The 26,220-nt window shown below is 34.7% G+C and overlaps 1 protein-coding gene across 7 annotated transcripts; it reads left to right on the plus strand.

Annotated features, from left to right (window-relative positions):
- The first annotated feature begins 301 nt into the window (after window positions 1–301).
- LOC18433318 (alpha carbonic anhydrase 4) lies at window positions 302–24,861 on the plus strand. Of its 7 annotated transcripts, none has more exons than XR_016052759.1 (9): window positions 302–407; window positions 1,086–1,339; window positions 1,459–1,577; window positions 1,709–1,811; window positions 4,996–5,160; window positions 5,288–5,341; window positions 7,306–7,372; window positions 21,635–21,734; window positions 24,325–24,861. XR_016052759.1 is itself a non-coding variant. In XM_020666592.2 (8 exons), the coding sequence occupies exons 1-7, from the start codon at window positions 320–322 to the stop codon at window positions 7,369–7,371; spliced, it is 849 nt and encodes a 282-aa protein (XP_020522251.2). In that variant the 5' UTR covers window positions 302–319; the 3' UTR covers window position 7,372; window positions 24,325–24,861. The 7 variants fall into 7 exon arrangements, 4 of the variants coding, with proteins under 4 accessions (XP_020522251.2, XP_020522249.2, XP_011622974.1 ...); XR_016052760.1 differs by lacking the exon at window positions 24,325–24,861 and adding an exon at window positions 15,533–15,591 and having other exon boundaries at window positions 21,635–21,821; XR_002280766.2 differs by lacking the exons at window positions 21,635–21,734; window positions 24,325–24,861 and adding exons at window positions 15,533–15,591; window positions 16,289–16,513.
- Window positions 24,862–26,220: the final 1,359 nt, after the last annotated feature.

Consider the following 26,220-nt stretch of genomic DNA (forward strand, 5'->3'; position numbering starts at 1 on the left):
GAGAGAGAGAGAGAGAGAGAGAGAGAGATTCATCAATCTGAATTGTATACATTTCATAGGTAGCTTTTTTTTAAAGAAATGTGTGACCACTCCATATTCATGGTCCACTCAAATGGCCACCATAGTTAGTCCAAGAAAAGTGTGAGGACCCCATTTTGAAGTGCTGATGGATTTACTTTTCATGAGTTATTTTTCATGTTATGAGAGAGAGAGAGAGAGAGAGGGAGAGAGAGAGAAAGAGAGATGGCTATAAATTCTTGGTTCATGGCCTGCCTTCCATGCTTTTTTTCTCTAACATTTTTGAAAGGAGGGAGTAAGCATGGGTGATTTACAACTATTCTACCAATTCATCCTTTCTATACTCTTATTAAGTTGCCAAGTTTGGTTTTGCTGCTCTTGTGAAGTTGGTAATCTTTGTTTTGGCACTTCTACTTTTTTTGTAATCCTCCCTTTGGCTATTTCTTATTTTTTTGTCATTATAAATGGTTTTTTTTGTAGCTCACAAAGGAAAAAATCAGTAGTTGCATGATTAGGCCTAGGCTTCATTGGTTAAAGTGTGACCTTGCACAATTACATCATCATCACCATCATCATTATCATTACCATCAAAGTCTTATCTCAATTATTTGGGATCTGCTACACAGATATTTGTAAAAAGTTACGGCTAAAATGGGAAATACCCCTCCCATCAATTTACATTGACATGGCTGGTGAAGTGCTAAAATTATCACTCACAACAATTGAATTTGGAATTTATCAGACTATTGCATTTATTTTTTCAGTATCTTCATTCACTTTTCATAATCACACTTGTAAACGGTAGGATTGGCAATTGGTCGGGCCTATTAGCCTAAATAAGCCCCAGGCCCGGCTCTGGCGACACACAATATAGAAAAGCCTGGGGGCTATAGCAAACTTACAAATGGGTCAGGGCAGGCCAAACCAGGATCTTTGCAATTCATAAATGGGAAGCCATTTTTGGAAACTATATCATCATTTTGTCCATCTCTATTCACATAAACTGCATTGTGCTCTAACAATATCTCAAATTCATCGTGGTTTCATGGTTTGCTGTTATATTTTAGTGGATGTCTTCACAAATAAAAACCAAACAACTCCAAATTACAAAGTCGATTTCGATTACACTAAAGGGAGCGGGAGAGGTCCAGAAGATTGGGGTAAGCTTCATCTTGAGTGGGCTGCATGTGGTCAGGGTCGAATACAATCCCCCATAGACTTGGGTGCTCAAAGCCCATTCATACCAGAAAGATCAGTGCCTCTTAATTCAGACTACATACAAGCCCAGGCTTTTTTAGCCAACAGAGGTTTCCAAATCTCGGTAATCTCTGCGAATTTTTTTTTTTTTTATCAATAAATAAAAGAAGAAAAAGTATATAATGAGACCATTATTTTAAGTTACATATTTCACCCAAATGGGCTGCTTCTTTGTGTCCTTAGCTGAGATGGGAGGGTCTGGCAGCATCGAGTGCGGGAGGGATTACGATTGACAACGTAGCGTATGCACTTAAAGGGTGTCATTGGCACTCACCTTCGGAGCATACCTTCCACGGCTACAGGTACACACTAATCTCGGTGTTTGTGTGTGTTTGTGAGTACGGATTGAACTTGAATTACTAAATTGACACATTGTATGTGTGTGTGTCTTTGTGTTTTCGCAATCGTGTGGATTGATCATGAATTATTTCAGATACCCACTAGAGCTCCACATGGTTCACCAAAGTTCCAATGGGAAATTTGCAGTGGTTTCAGTAACATATAAGATGGGAAGGCCAGATGCTTTACTTCATAAGGTGAGGACATCATACCATGTTCATTTATTTCATCATATAAAAATATAAAATAAAGTGCTTGCAAAGCGTGCCCACTGTTAAGAACAGACTACAATTATAATTGTTATTTGGATGGGATTGAGACTATTTATTTTTGGTATAAAGATGTCAAAATCATCCTTAGCTATTGGATGTGATATTTAATAGTTTAAAGTGTAACATAACAATCAAAAATTTTTATTTTCCAGAAGTAGATGGTAGTTTGTGTACAGTTCCTATTTGGAAAGGTTGTAGCTGCCAGCCCTAAACGACTGCTTTATGGTAAAAAGTCTATTCTCTATTGTCATCCATTGGAATTCACGGTAGATGCCCTTGTGGACTACCCTATCTAATGGACTAGTGGTGTATAGTGTTTTCCTTAACTTCTCCATAATTGTAATCGGTTCTTCGGATTCCAATAGACACAGTTTGGACACCCCACTTGTTTTGGTTCTTAGTTAATTTCAAAATAGAGGTTAAAATAAAATTTTAAAAAAACGAATTGGTGAACCGGATTGGCCACTCCAAAAACAAGGTCGGATCAGTGGATAGGTGATCTAGATTGGAGAATCAGTTGGATCGACAGGTTTTGGCCAACATTTCAAAAAACACGAAAAATCTCTTAAAATAGTGTTTTTGAGTTAACAAAAAAAATTCGGGGTGATGTGCTATGTTCTTTTATTATTTTACAAAAACAGGTGAATATTGAGATGTCATTTTCCTGTCTAGATATCTATTGACTACCTAAGATTTTAGGGCTCTTTTTTCCTTTGTATTGTCTTAATTTCCTTTGAATGTTAAAAAAGCCCAAAAAGAAAAAAAAAGAGATAGATGTCGCATTGTCTTACTTTTCCTTGGTTGGCAAAGTTTTCCTTAAACCATAAAAGTTTATTTATATAGCTTTGAAATTAGCTACATGGTATAAAATCAAAGCTATATGGTGTAAATAAACTATAGTGTAAAATAACTAGAAATTAGCTAATTTAGAATGATGTTGTAAGTTTTTAAAATTAGCTGTAGAATAAAATAACTATGTTGTAGATTAACTATCTTTACACTATGGCCTGAGGAAAATATAGCCAAGTTTATACCATGTAAATAAACCATATAAATAAAATAGCTTTAAATATTAGGGATTGTATACAATGAAACTATTTATCTTTATTACATGGAGGTCACAATCTCTCCTACTCATTAGATGTCAAATTAGATGGCTTGGGTTGGTTAGGAAGTATGATAATTTTTTTTTGAACTTTGAATCTTTTCGATAACAATCTTAAAATCACCCAATTTGATATCCAAGAGACAAGAATGATTGTGATCTTCTTATACAAAAAATAATGGTCTCTTTATATATACTTTCTAAATATTAACTATGTAAATAAAGTAATAAACTATGTAAATAGCTATGTAAGTTTGCCAAACATTGTAAATATCTCGTACGTAAAATTGCTCCCAAAGATTTTGTAAATGTCTCGTATGTAAAATTGCTCCCAAAGTTTTGTCATGCGTTGAATTGTTGTTACGTTCGGTTAATTTGAACAACGACTTTGTCCACTTGAATGGTATCAATTTAAACGACCATTTTGTCCCATGGTTCATGCGTTGAATTGTTGATGACATTTACGCAAAAGTGAAGGAATGAGATAATTTGTCCCACATCGAATATTAGGAGTGACAACTTTCGTAAAAGCATCTTGCACAATAACAATGAGAATTTTACGCCCTGATGACGCATGTGTGTTAAAGTGGTTGGGGTTAGTTAAAATGCAAGCCTTTTTGACAGGGGTGCGGTTTTTAGAGCCAACCTTCAAATAGTGTCGAGAAATTTGGTTTTTATAGAGCCTAGGCTCTAAACAATCAAATTAGAGCCAACCTTTAAATAGTATCGACAAATGTGGTTTCAATACTGAAAACTTTCGTGATAGCCTTAAAATATATTTTCATATTTATTTATAAAGTTTAAAGCTTCAGAAATAGTATAGATCGTCCGATCTATGAAAACTTGAAAATCTTGAAATTTGACGGTCCAAATATGTATATACAAAATACACTATTTCTAAAACTTGAAATCCATTTTTTTCTCATGTCCATGCATCTTGATATCGAGATGATCAATTTGAAGATATTTGGGCATCAAAACAACCTCTTCTAAGGAAATTTTTGAGGTAAGCTCTAATTTGATTGTTTTGAGCCTCGGCTCTATATAAACTTTTCCCTCTTGACGATAAAAATTATAGGGATGGGCCTGCCCCTCTACCAAAAAAATTTAAAAACATGGGGGAAGGCCATTGGATTTAAAAATAGATTTAAAACCCACTGAACTCGCCCTTGCTAAAATCGGTTCAAATCAGAATCGGTGGGTTTCTGATATATGACGGGAACTGGACCGGCTTCGATGATTTTCAATCATCATCGGGTGTTTTCGATCCAGATCACTCAATTTTCAAACCTTGCACTCAACAAATTATAGCAAGAAATACCTTAAGAGAACTGGATCAGCTTCGACAATTTTCGAGTCGGAGCAGCCATTTCTGATCCCGATCGGTGAATTTTCAAACCTTGCACTCAACAAATTATAGCAAGAATCCCTTAAGGCTTGTTTGAATATATACATTATCATTAATAACCCACTATATCAATACGATTAATCCTAATGATAAATACAAGTTGTTTGGCAATGTCCCTTATGAAATTAACCGAGAAAAACTTATAGGCAATTCTATTTATAAGTTTATCTTTTTGAAATTGTTATTTTTACTTTGTTCAAAAGTAACTTGAATAAAATAAAAAGTTTTAGTCAAAAAAAAAAAAAATGAAAATAGTTAAAAATTCTTGATTAAATAATTAAATAATATAATGTATATTACAATATATGTACCATGTAGCTAACAAAATATTATTATGTCAAGTATAGTTTTTTTTTGTATGCAAGTATTATGTATAGTATCTTAATCTACTCATGATAAGATTAACAATCATCTAAACATGCCCTTAGATTATTTAATTCTTATGCATAACTCAACCAAATGTGGGGATACTCCACCTTGCTATTTGCAAATTTTGTAGTGTTGCTACAACCACAATGCATTACTTGTTAGTGGGAATCCAAAAAGAGATTTTTCAATGACCAATTCCATAAATTTGTTGTGACATTGTAATGCAGTTAATGGAGGATATGAGGTCCTTGGGCTCTGAAGACAAGAGATTAGGGTTCATAAATCCAAGAGATGTCATGCATAACTATCATAATGTAGCATATTACAGGTATGAGGGCTCTCTAACAACTCCCCCTTGCACTGAGGGTGTCATCTGGACTATAATAAAAAAGGTATGGAAGAGCGTGCCTGCAAATTTTCATAATTTCAGAAGGAAAAAGTTCCATGATTTCAAAAGAAAAACCATTTTTCTTCTTCTTGAATATCAAGATGGGATTGTGTTTGTTTATCATGTTCCAGGTGAAGACTGTGTCATGGCAGCAATTGATAACATTGAGAGGAGCGGTTGACTGTGTGAGTTTTCCATTCTCTGTCATTTTATTCCCATTACTCTTAGATTAAATATTGTTTTTCTTCTTTCAAATTATTACAAAACCAGTAAGTCAATACATGCACAAAACAAACAGCCTGCAATCACACACACAAATATACTATTCTTGAGATGCAACAGTGAGGGGTGGGGAATGGATGATTGTACATGAAATGACTTTGATATTGAAAGGAAAAGAGAAAAGATAGTTCCAAATAATTAGGCCACGTCAAAAAATGACACCCACTCTCAGTTCAATTGGACGGTGCATTTTAGTGGAGAAGCAACTAACTGCCACCACCACATCATCATTTCGACCGATACTATCTACGCCACTGCTGTCATTACCACCACCACCCCAAGTAATGGTGGTGAATGAAGTGGGGTTAGACCGGTGCCGACGGCAGTTAGTTGATGGTCATCAACCTCACTCACTTTTTTTGTTCCTTTTTTCTTCGAGTGCCAACAGTAGTTCGGTGGTGGTGGTCATCGACCCCACTCTCTTTTTTCTTCTTGTTTATTTTGGGGTAGTTCAGTGGTAGGAATGGAGCTTGAGATGTACTAAAACCACGCGTTAACCACTGATGCCCAATTCTCTTAAATATCCTACGTTCATTTGAAATTTTAAATTGACCCACACAAAACCTATATGAATTTTGCTGCATCAAATTTGCCACCCATGGGCCCATTGAATTCTTTTGGCATATGTTTATATATGGATATGTTTCATATATATATATATATATAGGTGTCTCTATGGTCATCCTAAGGACCAAATTGTACATTTGATCACGCAGATAGTATTCATCAACTCATCTTTTTATTCACCTCGATGAATTTAAGAAAAACAAGGAGGCGATTTCGGGCTCTTAATACGTTTCAGATCACCCATTTAATAGATGGTCGAAGTCAATCTTGCAGTATGAAAGGATTTGGACCTTCCTGATAATTCTCTTTACTAAATCATGTTCGACTACTTGGGCGAGCCAACACAGTCTCGCCCGAGTTACCATGGCGGGCCCGAGCATTCCCAGTTTGGTGGTCAAGCTCAGGATATTAAAAATTTTTTCAAAAAAATCATAAACATTTAAAAGATAAAAAATATATTTGTAATATGTTTTTTTTGTATTTTGTATTTTTTTTTTGGCAAAGATTTGGAAGTGTTTTGGCCTTGAATACTCAGTTTTATATTTTTCCTTCTTTTTGAATTATTTTTGAAATGCTGCCGGTCACAAATTGATTTTTTCAAAATCCATTGTTCCCTATGTTTTAAACCCCATTTAGATGTGTTTTGTTTAATTTTACTTTAAACATATTTTTCAAGATTATTTTGTATTATTATTATTATTATTATTTTTTGGCCTAGCTAGAACCTGCCCAACTCGGGCTGAGTTACTCGGACATGGCCTGACCCAAGGCTGAATTACTCGGACACGGCCTAGCCTAGGGCTGAGTTGTGCTTTCCTACAATGTTCAAAATTGAAAATGAAGTGAGAATTTTGGGATTGTCTACAAAGAGACTATCGATCTTTTGTACATGGAGGTCACAATCATTCAGACTCATTAGCGGTTAAATTGGATAGCTTGGAGTGAGTCATGCACATTGAAATTTTTTTTAGAGCTTTGTGTCTATTCAATGATACTAGTACAACCACCCATTTTGAAATTTAATGGATAAGAATGATTGTGACCTGCATGTACAAAACATAAATGGTCTCTTTATAGATAATCCCTAAAACAAAATTAAAAAATTCGGGCGCCAACAATTCCCCAAACTAAGTTTGGAGTGAGCTAGAATTTCCTTTATGGATGTTGAGGTTCCATATTGCTCTCATCTTGAAAATATGGAACAGAGAAGTTAAAGAAGAAATAATAGAGAACCATGCAAAGATGATAGGAAAAATATTGTCTTAAGTGTGTTTATATGATTCTTTTTCATTCATTGCAGGGCTACCAATCAAATGCCAGACCCACACAACCCACAAATGGAAGACCGGTGTGGTTTTTTACCTGAGGTACCATTGCAAAATAAAACTCTCACCCTCACTCTCACTCTCTCTCTCTTTTCTTTTTTTTTTTTTTTTAACTCTCTCACCTTCACCCTCACTCTCACTCCCACTCTTTTCTTCTTTCTTTTCTTTTTTTTTTTCTTTTTTTAAGACATCTCTCTCAACAAAGTGTATGGTCGTTGATAAAAGTATCGGTGGTCCAGTAGTTATATTCTCTCTCTCTCTCACTGCCCAACAAAGTGCATGGTCATTAGAAAAAGTATTGGCTGTATTTTGTTGATAGGGTCCCACGATCAATCATCCAAGATATCTAAGAGGCTCACATTTTTTCTACCAGTGTTTTAAAACTCGGATCGATGGGCCAATTGTTCACCCACAAGGTTTAAAAGCGTGGTTGCCAATCGGAAAGCTAGTCCGGATATATAGTCCAGATCGACAATCTAGCCGAGTGAAGGGGCCAATCAAAAATTTAAAAACAAAATAGGGAACAAAAAAATTTTAGAATAAAAAATAAAATAAAAAAGGGGGTTCGGCTCTAGCTAGTTCTTTGTTAGAGAACCTGCTAGAAACGGCTGGTTCATAAAGGGAACCAGATGGTTCTCAATATTTTGGGGGAGTCGGAACGGCCTCTCCTGTTCTTGATCTGGATCGGCCCATTCTATTTGGGTCGCTGATTTTTTTAAATCCTATTTAGTATTCACCGACAGATCAGTATCAGATAGGTAGATTGGCAGCAAAGATTGGGTTTGAGTTGGTCCTAATCAGTGATCAAGAAAGATAGAAATTATTGAATTAAAAAAAAAGTAACATAGAATTTTATTTGGTGGGGATTTAGAATGGGTTTTAGGGGGAATCGGTCTAGGACCCACCAGAGCCGGTATGGTCTCAACCAATTCTCATATGAATCTGCAATTTGGATAAGAAATCGCTGATTTTTAAAATACAGTGTTCAACTAATATTTGGATCAACATCGTGAAAATTTATTCAACTAATTCTTAATCAACTATGGAAAAAATCATTAAAAAAAAAAAAAAAAAAACTCAAAAAGTGCCCCAATTATCCTCTCTAAAGTCAATTATGGGTGTCTTTATCAAATTTCATTTGCGCTGATTTTTGGTCACTCAAATCTGACTGTTCATCTCGCTGTCGTATAAAAAATATAATTTTGTCCAGCGAGAGAACCATCTACCCTCACCGCCTACTTTTCCCACTAATATATTGGCCGAGATGTAAATACTAGCTGAGCCGGGCCATTAGGGGGTGGCAATGGACCCCGACCCGGACCCGACCTGGACCCACCAAGTATACTTGAAACGGTTCTAGGTATGCGTCCAACATTGGACCCGGCGAGTCGGATCTGGTTCCAAAACCTAGACCCGAATACTATTTGGATCCAAGTCCAGACCTGACCCATACCTTGATACTATTGGAGAAAAAATACTTCAAACCCTATTTGTATGGGTATATTAATGATTGTATACAATAAACCCATGGTCATATTTAGCTATTAAACGACAAGTCATACGGTTTGAAATCTAATGTGGGTGATTGTGACCTTGTTGCCAATAATATTAGTATATGACCGTAAAAAAAAGAGAAGCTCATAGGGGTGGCAATGGACTCGACATGAATTGGGACCCGACGGTATAGACCTAGGACCTGAAAATGGGTATGGGTCTAATGTTTGAACTGTTTGAACCCGAAGGGTTTGGTCTGGATCCAAAACCTGCTCCCGAATACAATTCATGCCTGAGTGCGGGTCCAGCCAAGCCCGATCCATACCTAAACCATTGCTACCCCTATAGGCCATTCAGTTAGGTGGTTTGATGGGGTCTCTATGGATCAACCCACTGATACGTACACCTGTGTCCCCCTCTAAAATTCATGTTAAAGATGGATTTTTTATCTAAATGTCTAGGGATTCATCATCTAGATCAAGGAGACGATGAATATAAAAAATAAATTAAAATTTAAATATAAACATTTTATAAGTTGTTTTGGTCTACTACAACTTCACACGACGTTCATCTGTAGATGTTCGCGGTTCTGCAGTCTCTTGAGGCCCCTTACTCGTACAAAACTTTTCTTTTAAGGCACGTTTGGTCGGTGCGTAAATATTTTACTTCTAAATATTTCCCCAGGTAAAATAATTACGTATGTGAATACTTTGTAGGAAATTTTTTTGCAAACTTTCATTTCACAATGTTTATTAACACATTTAAAAAACATTGCGTAATGAATTACAAATATGTTTGATAACTTGTTTGATATTTTAACATATTTTGTAAATATTAAATTCATACATACAATATTATTTTTATATTAAATATAAAATATTTTATAATTTATATTTTATTGTAACTAGCAATTACATAAATAAATTATATTATATAATAAAATATGCTATACTTTAAATAATAAAAAATATATTATATAAATATATGCTATTACATAAATATATAATATAATATAACTATTGCATATTATATATAATACAAATATATATATTATCTAATGTTATAAAATATAGTATAATATGAAATATATATTATTTATATATTATATATTAAATATTATTGAAATACAATTTATATATTAAATATATTATTTAATAGATAAATAAAAATATTGTATAATATATATTATATTATAAATAGTGAATAGTGAATAGCGAATAACGGCTCAGAGTGTGAAAATAAAAGCACGGGGAATATTTTCCTACATCAAGAGGTGAGGTTTTGTTTTACCATGAATTAGGCCATTTAATGGTAAATTTTTTTACCATCGGATTTATTTACATATGCATTATACACCAAAGGAACGTATGAAATGCTATTTACACATGTAAATATTTTCCAAAAATATATACATACTAATCAAACTTACCCTTAAAAAAATTAGGTTCAACTTCAACGTGAAGTGGCAAAGCACCCTGTAGAGAGAGGAAAAAGTCATAAGGAGGGAGAGAGAAATTGACAAAGTATAACAGGCCGAAGGTAGAAATAATAATCGAAAGTTTATCAAAATATTTTTGAGTGATGAATTATTTAACACTCGAGAAAGATTGAGAGAATACAGATATGAATGGAAGGAGAGATAAAGCATAAGAGGGAGAAAGTAGAAATAATAATAATAAGTTTATCAAAATATTTTTGAGTGATGAATTATTTAACACTGGATGGGTTTCAATAAGTCAGCCTAGTCATAGGCTCCCCCCCTCTAAAATCAATGAAATATGGATTTTTTATCCAAGTTTTTAGGTTTTTAGGGATTCATGATTTAGGCTAAGCTGATCATGAATAGGAAAAACAAAACAAAATTTTAAAGTTTAAAATATGCCATTTTATGGCAATTTTTGTACATTGTCCATATAGTATTTGAGTTCGAGGCACTTCACAAATGTCCATCTTTTCATGGGTCAATGGGCTCTTGCGTCTGCTGATTAAAGTAAAACCTTTACTTTTTATTTTTTATTTTTTATTTTTTATTTTTTATTTTTATTTATTTTATTTTTTTAGCCTTTTACTCATACAGTTTGATTTGATTTAAAAAAATACCCATTAAAATGGACATGATCATGAGTTGAAATAGTGATAAATATGTAAAATATTAAATAGTGCATCTCTCATATAACTTTCCAAATTATAATTCTGGGGTTGGATTATTTTAGTCCTATGGCTCAACGCACAGGTCCTTCCACTTCGTAGGATGGACTTGAACCCAATTAGGGCACCTGTACTTCATCATTTCACACACTAAGGTTGCATATTTAGTCGCAGTTTGGAGCTTGTGATAATCAGTTCCGTCAATTTCAAAATAAAAAAACATGGAGACACATAGAGATATGTTTTTGAAGGGTACATGAGTTATAGATCTCACATAATTTGGTTATTTATTTATTTATTGAGGAAATGTCATTTAAGACGTGAGCTTCTTACCAAACTACTATGGGGGTTTAAAGTTTTTAATAAGTATTAGATTTATTTGATAATTTTTATTTCACTTAGGTACCTCATAAAAATATGTGTTCTAAATTTTTTAAAATTGTCCTTATTCAGAGTTAGGAAGCCTAAAGAAGTCTAGACAATTCTGTAATTTGTCCCACCCCCAACAAATATAAGTACTTGGGTCAAATTAATGAAATATTCCTGCATGTTCAGCGTTCCCAACCTTGATTAGAGGTAATTTAGATATTTTTTTAATATTTCCTTTAAGTACTTAGTGATATAAAAATTGAAAAGTAAATCCCTTAATATAATTTGAAATATTTTGAACCCCTTAGTGTTTTTGGCAAGAACACATAATTTTATTAATCACAAATGAATTACAACATTATAAGAGGAAATGATTATACGGATTAAACCCCATCATTAGCTAAAGAATCTGCCATCTCATTTTCCTCTCCATAGACATTATTAAAGACCACCACTTGAGTCCGAAAAAGATCCCAAACTTCCATCCATTAACTGCTTAAACTCCATGGAGGCCTGCTCTTCATATTCCACCAATTAATCACATTTAAGGAATCGCCTCCACCATCCAACCAAAATTAGCACGACATTCTTTCAATAGCTTGAGAACTTGCTACAACGCCAACATCTCAGCATTATTGGCTGTCACAACACTAGATGGCTCAGAGTACGTGAGAATCACATGACCCATAGAATCCTTAACCCCTCCTTAAAATCCTTAACCCCTCCTCTTACTCTAGCTGGTCCTGGATTCCCAAAAGAACTTCCAATGAAGTTAAGCTGAACACATTCATGTACTGATGGTGTTCATCTACCCTTGGGTCTAACCTTCAAAAAAGATTGTTTAACTAAAATTTGAAGATTAAGAGTGATATGCAACTTAGAAAACCCATAACCTTCATTTGTGTTAGAAAACTAAAACCACTCATCGTTAATAATCTTGTCCTTTCTTTTAACAAGATCTATACTCACCCCTTCAAAAGTCCCTCTATTTCTGTTCAAGTAAACCTCCCATTGAAGAGCCGCACGAAAAATCTCCCACAGAATCAAACCCTTTTTAGGCAGTGATGGAATAGTTAGTTGATTAATTATTTCTATAGGAAAAATTTCCTGTACTCCCATGTGCATACCGCTACGGTAAGCACCCAACAGCACAGATCGAATTTAGGCCGATTTGACGATCTCGGTTGTCTGGTAGTGTTTGACTTTTAGTTTTTTATACAAATTCAAATCCATTAAAATTTTAAGTGTATATTCTTAAAAAATATGCAAATCTACGAAAAATATCAAAAAAATATTTTACATGAAAAAAATTAACCAAAATACCCACAAAATGTTTTGGGGGTATTTTGGTCAATCTATTTTTCAGGAATTATTATTTTTTATATATATTTATTAAGTGCACCTTGATGAGAAAAATATACACGTAAAATTTCAAGTGATTTGGATTTGTAGAAAAAAAAGTAAAATTCAAACACTATCGGACAACTGTGACCATCAGATCGGCCTAAATTCGATTTGAACCGTTGGGTGTTTACTGTAGCAGTAAACACATGGGCGTACCGTAGCATATTCAATTTTTATATGTCAAGGAGGCATAGAATATGAACATCCCACGGATTGCAATGCCCACATTTATAATCCGTGAGTAGAAGAGCAATGTAGCAGTAGATGATCCCCGGTCTCTTCATTATCCTTACATATACATGATGATCAAACATTGATAATCAACTTCCACATTTTATGCAAATTCTAAACAGTTAGAACTTTGTTTTGAGATAAAATCCATAAAAATATTTGCTTCTTATTAGGGATATGCCATCTCCATATATATCTCAAGTTAGACTGCTCCCATCTAAGTCTATGATGCAAAATAATGCGATATTCAGATTTAATTGTGAAAATCTTGTCATTAGTGAACTCTCAAACCACCCCATCCTCTTCGTGTTGAGAAATATAAACCCCTTCCAGCTCATTCATGAGATTAGCAAACTGTGTTTTCAAAGAATCTGGAATTCTATTGTAAGTAAATTATAAATCATAGTTCACGCTATAATCATCTCGACCATAAGCCTCATTGACTCTCAACCGCTGATTAGTGGCTTTATCAAAAAGTTCTTTATATTGCACTTTTAGCGGCCTATCCCCAATCTACTTGTGACTCTAAAAATTAATGTGTTCTCCCGTGTCAACCCACCAAATATTCTTGACCACCATATCTTTTGAAGCAAATATACCTTTCCATACTTGAGATTAAGATCCACCATCTCTCCCCTTGCTAATAAAACCAGAATTGTCAAGCCATATTTAGAAATCAGAACCTCTTTTCAAAGTTGTTCACACCCAACAAAAACCTCCGCCGCCATTTAGATAAAAGTATTTGATTCACCAACTTTATTTTTTGAATCCCCAATCCTTCTTCCGACTTTAGTGTACACACTTTGTTCCAACTTACCAAGTGATATTTTCTCTCTCCATCCAATGTACCCTAAAGAAAGTTCCACATAAGTCTCTCAATATATTTAATCACAGGAGCATGCATGTGTAAAAGTGATAACATATAAATCGACATGTTAGCCTAGTTAGTCTTCATAACTGTTACGCGACCCCCCAGAGACAAACATTTGGTATTTAATAAGTCTAGCTTCACATGAAATCTCTTTACAGCTGGGTCCCAAACTGACCTCGATAGCTTAATTTGTGAAATAGATATACCAAAGTATTTAATCGAAAAATTATCAAACATACAACTCAAGGCCAACCGATCTACAATAGAAGAATTAACATCCCACTCCTACAAAAGAAGTCTTAGATAAGTTAATTTTCAGACCCAGGTGACTTCACAACATCTTAGAAAATTTGAGATTGCTCGTACTTGTTATAAGTTAGCATCACAAAAACTTAGAGTATCATCGACATATTGTAAGTGAGATCTGATAGGACTTCTTTTAGCCACCTTAAAGCCATTGAAACTTTCTTCTCGCTCCACATTCTTGAGCATTAAGCTAAAACTCTCTGCAACTAATGTGAAACGGAATGGTGACAAAGGGCCCCTTGACTTAACCCTCTTGTAGCTTTAAAAAACCTTTAGGGCAACCAATTATAAAGATAGAAAAGTAAGCTGAAGAAACGCACCCCCAAATCCAACCTCTCCATTTAGGCCCAAAGCCCATTCATGCCATATTTTCATCCAAGATCTTCCATTCGACCTAATCATAGGCATTCTTCACATCCAGTTTCATTAAAAACCCTAACTCATTACTCAAAGCTCTTGAATGCAAAGCTTCTTAAGCAATTAGAATGCTATCAGTTATGATTCTGCCTTTGATAAATGCTGATTGTGGCCCATAGATCACTTCAAGAAGCACCACTTTCAACCTCAAGGTCAAAATCTTAGCAATAATCTTGTACAGACTTGTGAGCAAACTAATAGGCTTAAGGTCATTAATACCGGTAATTGAATCTTGCTTCAAGATCAAAGCTATGAATATAGAATTAAATACTTTTGTCAATGACTCATCTCTCCATAAACTCTTGGAGCATATCAAAATTTATCTTTGACTATCTCCCAAAAGTATTGAAAGGACTGAAAAAGAAAATCATTCGGGACTTGGGGCTTTATCTCTTGGCAGAGAGAAACCATGAATTTTGACTTCTTCTATACTAATAAGGCCCTCCAATTCCTGTGCTATTTGTTTAGATAACCGTTTGAAAGGTACACAAGGAAATTTCACCTCCAAATTGTATTCACTTACAAAAGCCCTCTCAAAATGTTTAATGAACTCCTGCTTCTAATGATCCCCATCTTCCTCCCTTATCTCACCAAAACAAATATATGAGCTATCATTACGAAGCTTTCTTATGTTAGCAGTAGTATGGAAGAAAGCGGTATTCAAATCGCCCTCCTAAAGCCACTTTACCCTAGATTTTTACCTCTAATATATCTCCTCTTGTTTAAGCAATTAATATAAAGAGAGATTTAACCGAGAACTCTTCTTAAGAATCTCCTAAAAAACCACAGTCTCCTGAATCTCTTCTTCAACCTGGTTGATGTTAAGCACAATGGAGTCTATCTTAGCTTTCAAATAAGCTCTTGTAGTCTTTTTTCGAAAAAATCAGTTTATGTTTGACGTTTAATAGCTTTCCGTACATTTTGAAACCACACTAACCGTGTGAACCACAATGTTTACTCAGGTTTGCTTAATAAGGTCTCTATATCAGCCTCCAGCTGCCAAGCAATCTCCAATATAACGGTCTGGGCCCCTTAACCTCTTTACATGTTTGTAAACACACTGGGACATGATCTGAAGAGAGTTTAGGAAGCGAAGAAACACTAGCAAGAGGAAACTCCCTCTTAAAGTCGACAAAAAACAAAAATCCATCTAACGTACTCGGCACCAAGTTCATGAGGCTGTTATTGGACCATATGAACTGAACTCCATTTACAGGCAGCTCAAGCAACCCATGTGACATAATATAATAATTAAACATGCGCATCCATGAATTAAAAAGAACTTTGGTTGTAGTTTCATCATGTCTATGAATGAATTTTAAATCCCCTCTCACACATACAGGCAAAGCCACGTCCAAAACACAACTACATAAATCATATAAAAAAGCAGGTTTAAGAGAAGCTAAATTAGGACCGCAAACATGTAAAAACATCTACAAAAAATTAGAGAGAGATCCCTTGAAGATAATACCTAAAAAACGATCTCTTCTCATGATATCCACATAAATCAGTACAGAAGAGTCCCAAAAAACCTAAAGCGCCCCCCCCCCCCCCCCATATAAAACCTACTGCATCAAGCCCCCAAACCATGACAGGTCCCATGCCCCATATTTCTCAAATATTACTAACCGAAGGACGAGCTAATTTAGTTTCTTAAAGCATAACAATATCAGGTCTATATTTTTGAACCAAAAATTTGACTTGTTATTTTCTTGTAGCATCCAAGAGATGACTTTCATGACAAATAAGAAGAGGAACATCCAGTCCCGGTGGCATCCAAAGAGCTGACAGATGGCTGAACGAAGAAGTTATTAGAGTCATTATCACTTTCATCACTCATAACGTAAAACTTACATTTGCCTTCATTGCATGTTCTTCTTGGACCCACCCTGGCAACTGCCCTTGCAGACAATCGAATGGGATTCAGTCCCCTTTTGTTTGCCTTTGCTAGCACGAGCTTCTTCCCCTTTTCCTTTGACCACCAGCAACAGCACTTCTCTCTAACTACTCGGTTTTTTTTGCTTTTTTTTTTCTTTTTTTATTTGATTCTTTCCTTTATTGCTTCAAAAATTACGACTAAAGGAACCTCAAAATTCCGCCTCCATATCATCGTGCATCTCTTCATTTCTTCCTGAAACGCTTCCCCCCCTTGATCCTCAGCAACTTCATTAGGAATAGCGACTGCATAAGCTTCTACGCACCCATCATCAAGAGGTAGATCATCGCCTACCACCTCCTATTGCTCAATCAAAGGTGGTTGTGCTTCATCATTCAAAGGGGGAAGAACATTAATTGATGGAACAACCAAAGCATCCTCCAAGGAGCCCTCTGAGAAGTTGAGGTCATGCTCTTGCTCCCCGCTACCAATGTCTTCGATTTTTTCCAAATCTATTTGTTCCTCCTGGTCTAGATCAATCAACAAACCCATTACAATGTTCACATTTTCACCACGGAGAATCCTCGATTTGTTCTTCTTTTAGCAACTGACTTTAACAACAACAACCTTGGTGGAAACATCTTCATAATAGTAGCAAGAAGATCAAATCTCCTTCAAGAAAGGAAGTTGCAAGGTCTTTGAAGAAACGGTTTGTATCATATTTCCTACTCTTTAGGTTTCTATAAAGAGAAGGACTTTCCTTTACGGGCTTTTCCATTCTAGAAGTCGGCAATACAATAATGGTTGTACTTTCCCCATAACCCTTTTTTTTCTCAGGCACCACAATGAGATAATTGCAAATCTCTACTTGTCCCTAACAAAGGATCAAAATCCAAGGTTGTCCTATCAAAGTTACCTCCAGTAGCCTTATTTTTCTTTAAATGATCTTTCTTCACGATATATAGGGTTTCAACAAAAAAACCAACTTTATTGTCCGAAAAAACTGTCGAATTGACCTCTGAATTAGCCGTTAGGGTGGGTTGCATGTTAGTAATGTATGATGTTTGCTCCATCATTTGGCTCTTAGGTATCCAAATTTGTTTTTACAGGCTTTCTTCTTAAAAGAATAATTTGGATTCAAATTTTCTGGCCTAGATCCAACCTTCCTCTTCATTGGTCCATGCGTTCCAGCAGAATTGGAAACTAAAATGTGAGAGGGAACACCTCCATGACCATTTTTGAATTACAAGCTCTACATTGAGATTCATCCTGTTGTAGACCACCCGAAGATGATCCTGAACTTTTCCCCTTATGTCGTCTTGTGACTACCGTCCAACCATTTTCGATCTGACGGCCTTCAATCAGTTCTATTGAATTCTCCTCCCTATTATCTACTTTCCACAAGCCGTCCATTGTCATAGCTATCAAAAAATTATCTGATCCAACTCTCCATCCGACTTTTTTGCCGCTGGATGAAATTTGTTCAATAATATCATAACACGAAAAAACCTCATATCAGTACTATTCAAAAGATTCCAGTCAACAGAAAATTGCTAATTATTAGAACACACTCAAGTTCCTAGCATGAAAAGGTATTCCTCATAGAAGGATCCAAACATAATCAGTATAGACAAAAGAAACATGAATATTGAGACACCAAAATTCTAGAGTCAAACGCCTACCTCATACTCTCCAATGTTTCTTACAAATCACCCGATTAACATCTTCTTTGTTTACTAAGGAAAAATACAAATAATGATTGTCATAAGAAAAACCAGACCATTTCTCATAGGTTAACATGGAGAAATAAATAAAACCCATATGAAGATATTGTTCACCAAACTCTTGCGCTCCCCTCTTAAATGATATCTCCTGATTGTTTTACATTCAATTACTGTTAACATGGGTGTTTGTCGAAATGAAACTTTTGACTTCATGTTATAACATCTGTCGCACCGAACACTTCTACCTAAAGTCCGAGTCCATTTTGAACTAATTTATGATAGCAAAAAACTTCAAGAAATAAGATTAATTAATTTATTTATTTTTTTGTATTGGTACTAATAATGGAATCTTAGATGTTTTGCTTAATCACTCCAGCCCAATGCCCAAATGTTTTTAATATCTCAGCTAGCATCCTGTCTTATGCGATGCACTCACACCCCGACGATTGAGGGATGCATAACTAAATGGAAAGAAAATAAATTATGTGAAAATCACATTTTAAGAAAAGTTTGTAGTATTAATTTTTTGGAAAGTTATTACTGTAAGTAATGTGACCATCAAGAAGAAGCTCCTTTTTTTTTTTTAGTAGTTAAAGGGTAGACTAACCGATTTTTTAGGGGCCAATTTTGACCCACCATCACCAAATATTCCAAAAAAGCGGAGTCTAGATTGAAAATCGTTTGATCCACATCAGAAATTGGCACATGCCAAACTAGTTATGTAAAGAAATCATTGTCTGGTCTCCCTTAAAAGCCACCTCCTTATACAATTTAATTTAATTTAATTTAATTTTTTTTTCTAGTTTTTTATTGTTTTCTCAAGTACATTAGTAAGCTACAATCCCATAAACCATTCTAGCATGCAGCCCCATGCATTTCATGAAGAGTGCAAGTGAGCATTCCTTTGCAGACTAAAAAGATTAAACGGTGATTAGGGGGGCAGGTTTCACTTCTACCGTTAGCACTTACAAAATAAAAAATAAAAAAGAAAAAGATTTAATATATGTAAAAGCCAAACACTAATACTTAATCTTTTAGTATTAATTTATTTAAATTGACGTACAAAACTCCGAGCATTTATATTGCTCTCTTTAGGTAGATGAGGCACTAAAAATCAATGTCAAATTCCTATTGAAGGAAATCAAAAAGTGAATGGGTAGCCAAAAAATCATTAATTGCACATTAGTATCTTCTTATTTATTATCCCTATAAAAAAAAATAATATAAAGTATGTGATTTTAATATACATTATTGCCAAAAAAATTTGCTCTCCCATAGGAGCATATTGTGCATTTGATCCCTCAGGATAAACTCATATTAGGAATATTTTCGGACCCCAATTTTTGGGGCTAGTAGCTGCCAAAATCCAACCAATGTCAAAGAGAAAAAATATATTAAATAGGACTCTCTATGGGCCTCCAACAAATTAAAGTCCCAGGATTAAACAAGAGCCGTCCAATTTTCTGAGGATAAGATCTAGGTGTTCAAGAATTTAAATCGTTTTCTTAAAGATGATTATTTGATGATGCCTAGATGGATCCCAAAATTTTGGATAAAAAAAAAAATTCTCCCAAATCATTCTTTTGCCCCAGGGAGTTGTTTTATATGCTCCGACAGGAGCATGCTGCTCATTCTAAAATTAACTAATGTAGTTTTCTTTTACTTGATCAATTAATGCCACATGCGGGACCAAGCTATGTTCTTTGACTTTATTAACTAATGTACTTTTCTAGAAATGATATGCATTGTTGGTAAGAACCCCATTCCCTATAACTATCTATGCATTATTCTAGAATAGATCAATCCTTGGAGTACTTTTTTTTCCCAAAAATAGTGATGGGGGTCGCTTGAAACAAAATAACCATATAATAGAATTATTACTAAAAAGGATAATCTACAATTCACGACCCTTTAAAATAAAAAAGCTCATATTAGAATGAGTTGTGACTTGTGAATGATGAAAATACAAAGGCCCATATTCGAATAAGTTGTGACTTGTAAATGATGGATTTATTATGTGGTTGATTTTTATAAAAAAGTTACTTTTGGTTATATCTTGCCCCTCAAGGTTTGTATGTGCAAATATTACTAAAAAAAAAAAGGGTATTTTTGTCATCTTTTTAAAGGTTAAAGTTGAAAGTTTTATTAAATGGCAAGGGTGTTTTATAAGTAAAGTTTCATGACGCTAACTTATAAAATATTATTTTATTTTTATCAAAATTTCAAATTTACTATTATTTAACGATTAAGATATCTTATATTCTAGATTCATGAGAAGTTTTCACAAAATTTTATGTTGGTTGCTTAACACTACCCACCCTTTTTACTTGTTCTTGGGACGGGTTATGGGAACTTTAAGGTCCTCACCCTTATATTTAATGATTACGTTATTTATTAAAATATTTTTTTTAAAAAAATTAACATTTTTTTTTTAATATATATAAATACATCCATCACAACCCATTTTATTTTTGACATAACACCTATCAAAATCTATTCTAATATGGGTGCGGTTTGTACGGAGCCTAGGCTCTAAACAATCAAATTAGAACCTACTTTGAAGTAGTATCGAGAAATGTGGTTTCAATACTAGAAATCTTTGTGATAACCTTAAAATATATTTGCATCTTTATTTGTAAAGTTAAAATTTTCAAAAATAGTGTAGATCCATATATCTATGAAAACTTGAAGATCTTGAAAATTGATGGTAAAAAAATGCGTTACAAAATACATTATTTCCAAAACTTGAAATCCATTTTTTTTCTCATGGCTATGCATCTTGATGTCGAGATGATCAATTTGAACATATTTGGGCATCAAAACCTCTTCTAGTGAAATTTTTGAGGTAGGCTCTAATTTGATTGTTTAGGGCCTCGAGTCTATATAAACTTTTCCCTTGACCTTTGTATTTTAAGGGGTTGTTAACTCTAGACTAACCCTTGAAAATTAGCACATGCCTCCACTTAAATTTAAGTATATAGCTGTAGACATATTCTTACATTTAAGTAAATGGAGTAATCTATACATTTAGCCTAATACATTAATTCCCTTCTTGTAGGATAAGATTCAAGAAGAAAACAAAGCCTAAATCTAGATAGGATTTAAGTGGGAGATGATAACCGAAATGCAGAGAACAAATGAGTGGATTTGGCAAAAAACATGATAAGGAAAATGAAGACCTTGTTTTTGTAATGAGATCTAAACAGAAAGATGGAGAGAAGGATTCCTTGAAGTCTTTTTCTTTACTTTTTTTTTTTTTTGGGACAATGTTATGTACTTCTAATAAAGAAAAATGGAAAAAGAAAAAGGAAGTTTACAAAGTGCCTTGAACTCTAAAAATCAGTTCTTTTCATGCTGTTATGCATCTGTGCAAAATACACACACACAAGACAATGTATGGAATGTATATATTTACATGTTAAATCTGTTTGCTTTGCTACAATGACCACTATGTACTAATGCAGGGCATTGAGGACTATCTTAAGTGATCAACTACTGCAATTTTAAGTGATCCTAGCCATGACCTGTATCGGCACTAGTGAAGAAGTTCTTGGGACTTGTTTGGTACGCATGAAAATATATTTGTGAAAATGTTTGTAAAAATATTTTCATGAAAGAAGCCCTTATGTGATTAGGTATGGTTTTTCACGATAATTGGCAGCCAAATGGTGTGAAGTAATTTCAAACGTACCAAATTAATCCTTAAAAGATTATTTGCTCAATGGCAAAGAAACCCAATTTCCATCAATACTACACTTACTAAATATAGGGTTTGGTTGTGTTGGTACCTTGAAGAATGTTTTATCCTAAGAAATATTCGGGCGAAATGTAGCACTGCCTAAATTCTTTTTTTTTTTTTTTTAAGGTAATTCAGCGGGGATGACAATCTCTTACCCGTTTTTATTTTTTTAAAATTGTTAGTGGTTTTTTAATGCGTTAGTGAGAATAAAAACCTAGATCTTAGTTGGGACATAAATGATATTATGTCTATGACCCAACCCCATTTTTCAAGCACTGTTTAAATTCTAGTTCATGTAAAAGCTCTAGAGGGCGCACTTGTACAAGTAAATACTGCATAAAACAAGCCTGATATTGTGCTACCAAATGGCTAATAAATACGACATGTACAAGAGGGTGCGACATTAGTAATTGTAGATGAGAACAAAATATGATGGTTTAAGGGGTAGATGATATCTATTCCGCGGTCAACACGAATGATGTGACCATGGCTGCTTGGTCATTTCAAGTTAAAATGCTAGGGCTAGCCTCGGCCATGACTAGCTGCTGGTGGCCATGACTAGCTGCTGGTTGACGCCAGTTACTTGGCCGAGGCTGGTATAGGGTATTTTGGACCTAAAAAACAACTCAGAAGTCAAAATAGGAAAAAGTTGAAAAAATAAATAACCTGTAGTAAAAGTAAATTGAAACCTATCTTTAAAAAGTACACACATGCTTAAAATTGTTGAGAAAAAATAGATTAAAAAAAAAAAACAATTTACAGTTTGGGACATTTTAAAATTTTTAAAAAGGAATAATGATTATGACAAAAAAATATTCACCAATTTTTTTTAAATACATCCAAGTCATATATAAAATGATTATAAAACAATTTAATATTTTTTAAAAAAATTTAAACATTTTTTTGAATTTTCTATATATTCAAAGTTGTACACCCAACTCCCTAAAACTCGGCCTCGGCGTAGTTACTCGCTTGAGCTCGGGTGGACTCGAGCGAGTCATGGTACATTATTTCCAGTTATCTAGCATTTCCTCCCCCGAGGCCTCAATTAGTAATTGGATGCAACCAAGTTCTTGTCATTTTCATGTGGAAATTTGTTTACGTGTTCGTGGGTGCCCTTGGTCGTAGAAGATGGGAAATAAATCATGAGGCTGATAAAATGATGAAGTCAGTTGTCATTCTTCATTACATTGAGGAGAACATTTATGCAATTTTCCAAGAAATTCTCGCATTTAGTACATGTGAAACTAATGTAAAAATATTTTCACTTGGAAAAACTCTGCCTTTTTCGTCCCAATTGACAATTAATTGATGCCAGCAAAAAAATCACATCTATTCATTTGACAGTTTTTTACATGAAAACACTTTATAAAAGTATTTTCACTCGTATCAAATGTACCATATAGAATAGCATCTAACCTATGGATTTGTAACTTTTTTTTTGTTATGAATTTTCAAATTCAACTAGTGGGAAGGACCATGTCTCTCTCAAACAAAATTCTATTTCTGAATAAAATCTATTGTCACCCACTTCCCATTGAGTCATTGGGGTTGAGCGAGTGAACTCAAACTCGAGTAAGCCAACCTAAACCTGAAGGAAACCATGTCTTGAAGCATTATGACATAGTTTCTTGTTACTTATTCTATTTACATGATGAATTGGTAGAGTGTGACTGGGCTATCCGACTCGGCAGAGTCACTAATGTCATTTTAACCTTTTCGCGTAATCGTTATCATTTCTCATGAAGAATAAATTTAAACATAAAAAATTAAAATCAATTACAACAGCAACCCTTCATGCGTCACTTACCAGTGAGTCCGGACTTGACTCGGCCAAAGTTGAGTTGATACCCTGGTTGGCAAACATTGCTGCTCACACATCGTCAGTAGCACAATTATATGAGCTTTTAATTTCTAAAAGGTCTGTTAAATTAGGTATTCCAACTCTTAGCAATTTGACTACTCAAAATATATGCTACAAATTTGACATATTTAGCTAGTAGGGATACATTCTATTGATAGAATCTCAGAATGCCTACAGATAACTATCAGTATATTGGTGTTAAAAGAATATATAACAATGCTAGATGTCTAAGAGATATACACCTAATCAAGAGATACACATTTTCTATACACCTAATCAAGAGATATATACTTTCTATAGATAACACCCCCACTCAAAAACTCAAGATGCTTTTAGAGATAGCAGCTGAAGTTTAGACAATAAGTAGCGTAAATGAATGTTGGAGTGAGCTTTTATGAGAAGATTTGCTAGTTGATCCTTTAAAATAAAAAATGGTAGAGTAATGCCCTAAAGAAAATGATGTCGAACAAAGTGACAATCAATTTCAATATGTTTTATTCGCTCATGAAACACGTAATTATGAGTATTCTGAATGGCACTTTTACTGTCAGAAAGAAGAGGAGTAGGACCAAAGTAAACAACACCCATATCGTGAAGAAGCAACCGCAACTAAACAATTTTAGTGCAGTTCGTGCAAGAGCTCTATATTGAACTTCAACACTCGAATGATTAGCAACATTCCCTGCCCAGTCACAGAGGTCAAGAGCAGAAGTGGAGGACATAAGCAAACCTTGATCCATGGTACCTCGAACATGGCGTAAGATGTGAAGTACAACAACATAGTGAACAAAGCGAGGGGCAGACATGTACTAACCCACTACATGAACAACATGACTAATATCAAGACGAGTGATAAGTAAATAATTAAGACCTCCAACAAGCTGCCTAAACTAGGTTGGATCATAAAGCAATACTTTATATGTGAGGCGAAGCTTCACATTCAGCTCCATTGAAGTGTTAACAAATTTGTTGTCAATGAGAGTAGCCCCAGTTATGAGACTAGATGCATATTTTACTTGAGATATAATATATCCGTGAGCCAAGGAATCAACTTCAATGCCAAGAAAATAACGAAATTGTCCAAGGTCCTTCATTTCCAAACACTTGTATAAGTGCAATTGAGTATGACGGATATCGGAAGAATCACTGCCAGTCAATCCCGTATCATCAACATAAACAATTAATGTTATACTTTGATTGAACCGCAGTCGGACGATAACTGAGCATAACTTCTCAAACCAAGCACGAGGTGTCCATTTTAGACCATATAAGGCCCGCTGAAATTGTCAAACCTGTTGAAGTTGATGTGGAAGACCATAAGGAGGTTTCATAGAAATTTCTTCATGCCAGTCACCATGAAGGAAGACATTCTTAATATCCATTTGATACAACGGCCAACCACGAACAGAAGCTATGGCAATCAAGGTCTGTACTGATGTTAGTTAAGCAACTGGTGCAAAAGTTTCTTCATAATCAATCCCATACTCTTGAGTGAAGCCTTTGGCAACTAAACATGCTTTATACCATTCAATTGTTCCATCTGAATTAGTTTTAATTTTATACATTCATCAACAACTGACTATAGATTTGTCAAGAGGTAAAACAACAAGATCCCAGCTATGAGTTTTTTGCAAGGCATTTGATTCATTTGTCATAGCTTGCTGCCAGTTTGGATCAAATACAACCCCTTTGTAAGTCTTCGGCTCATGAAGAGAAAAAAAGCATTTGTTAATCATGAAAATACTGAGGTGCAGAAAGCTCTCGTGTAGGAAAACGACGTTCAAGGAGGAGAGTGTTGATCGCTATCAAGTGGCACAAATCAAAACATAGGATATCAGGCTCAGGGTCAGATGGGACTGAAGGACTAGCCTCTCCAGTTTGCTGTAATGTGTCTTCATGTGTCAAGAGGAGCATTAGATAATACAAGGTCTCCGTAGGAGTTGATGAAGGGGTCCACAAAATTACTGGGTTCACAAGGAGACTAAGAGAGATGGCAAAAGAGTGACATAAAATAAAATGGTATCCTTTCCTAAAAATTTACGTGACGTTATGCAATTTTTTTGTAAAATGGGACAATAACACCAGAAGCCCCTTTTTTTTAAGACCATAACCCAAAAATACACAAATAGCTGACTTCTTGGACAACTTATTTTGCTCAAGTTTGGGTAAGAGAACAAAACAAGATCCAAAAACACAGAGTTTAGAATAATTTGGACTAGATGAATAAAGTTGCTCAAAAGGAGACATGCCACCTATAATAGATTATGGGATGCGAGTGATGACATAAACAAAGGTATCTACTACCTCCCCCTAAAATATTTTGGGAACGGATGAAGAAAGAAGCATGGTACGAGCAGTCTCAATGATATGGCGGTGCTTCTATTCTGCCACAGCATTTTGTTGTAGTGTGTCAGGACATAACAGCTGAGCCAATGTTCCATGAGACT

Source organism: Amborella trichopoda, chromosome 1 (genome assembly GCF_054954075.1).
Source record: "Amborella trichopoda isolate Santa Cruz 75 chromosome 1, AtrichopodaSantaCruz75HAP2 v2.0, whole genome shotgun sequence".
In the NCBI taxonomy this organism is placed as follows: domain Eukaryota; kingdom Viridiplantae; phylum Streptophyta; class Magnoliopsida; order Amborellales; family Amborellaceae; genus Amborella; species Amborella trichopoda.

Coding starts and splice junctions, on each gene's coding strand:
- LOC18433318 (XM_020666592.2), top strand. CDS start 320: ATGGGTGATTTACAACTATTCTACCAATTCATCCTTTCTATACTCTTA. Junction 408..1,085: donor TTGCTGCTCTTGTGAAGTTG/GTAATCTTTGTT, acceptor GTTATATTTTAG/TGGATGTCTTCACAAATAAA. Junction 1,812..4,995: donor CAGATGCTTTACTTCATAAG/GTGAGGACATCA, acceptor ATTGTAATGCAG/TTAATGGAGGATATGAGGTC.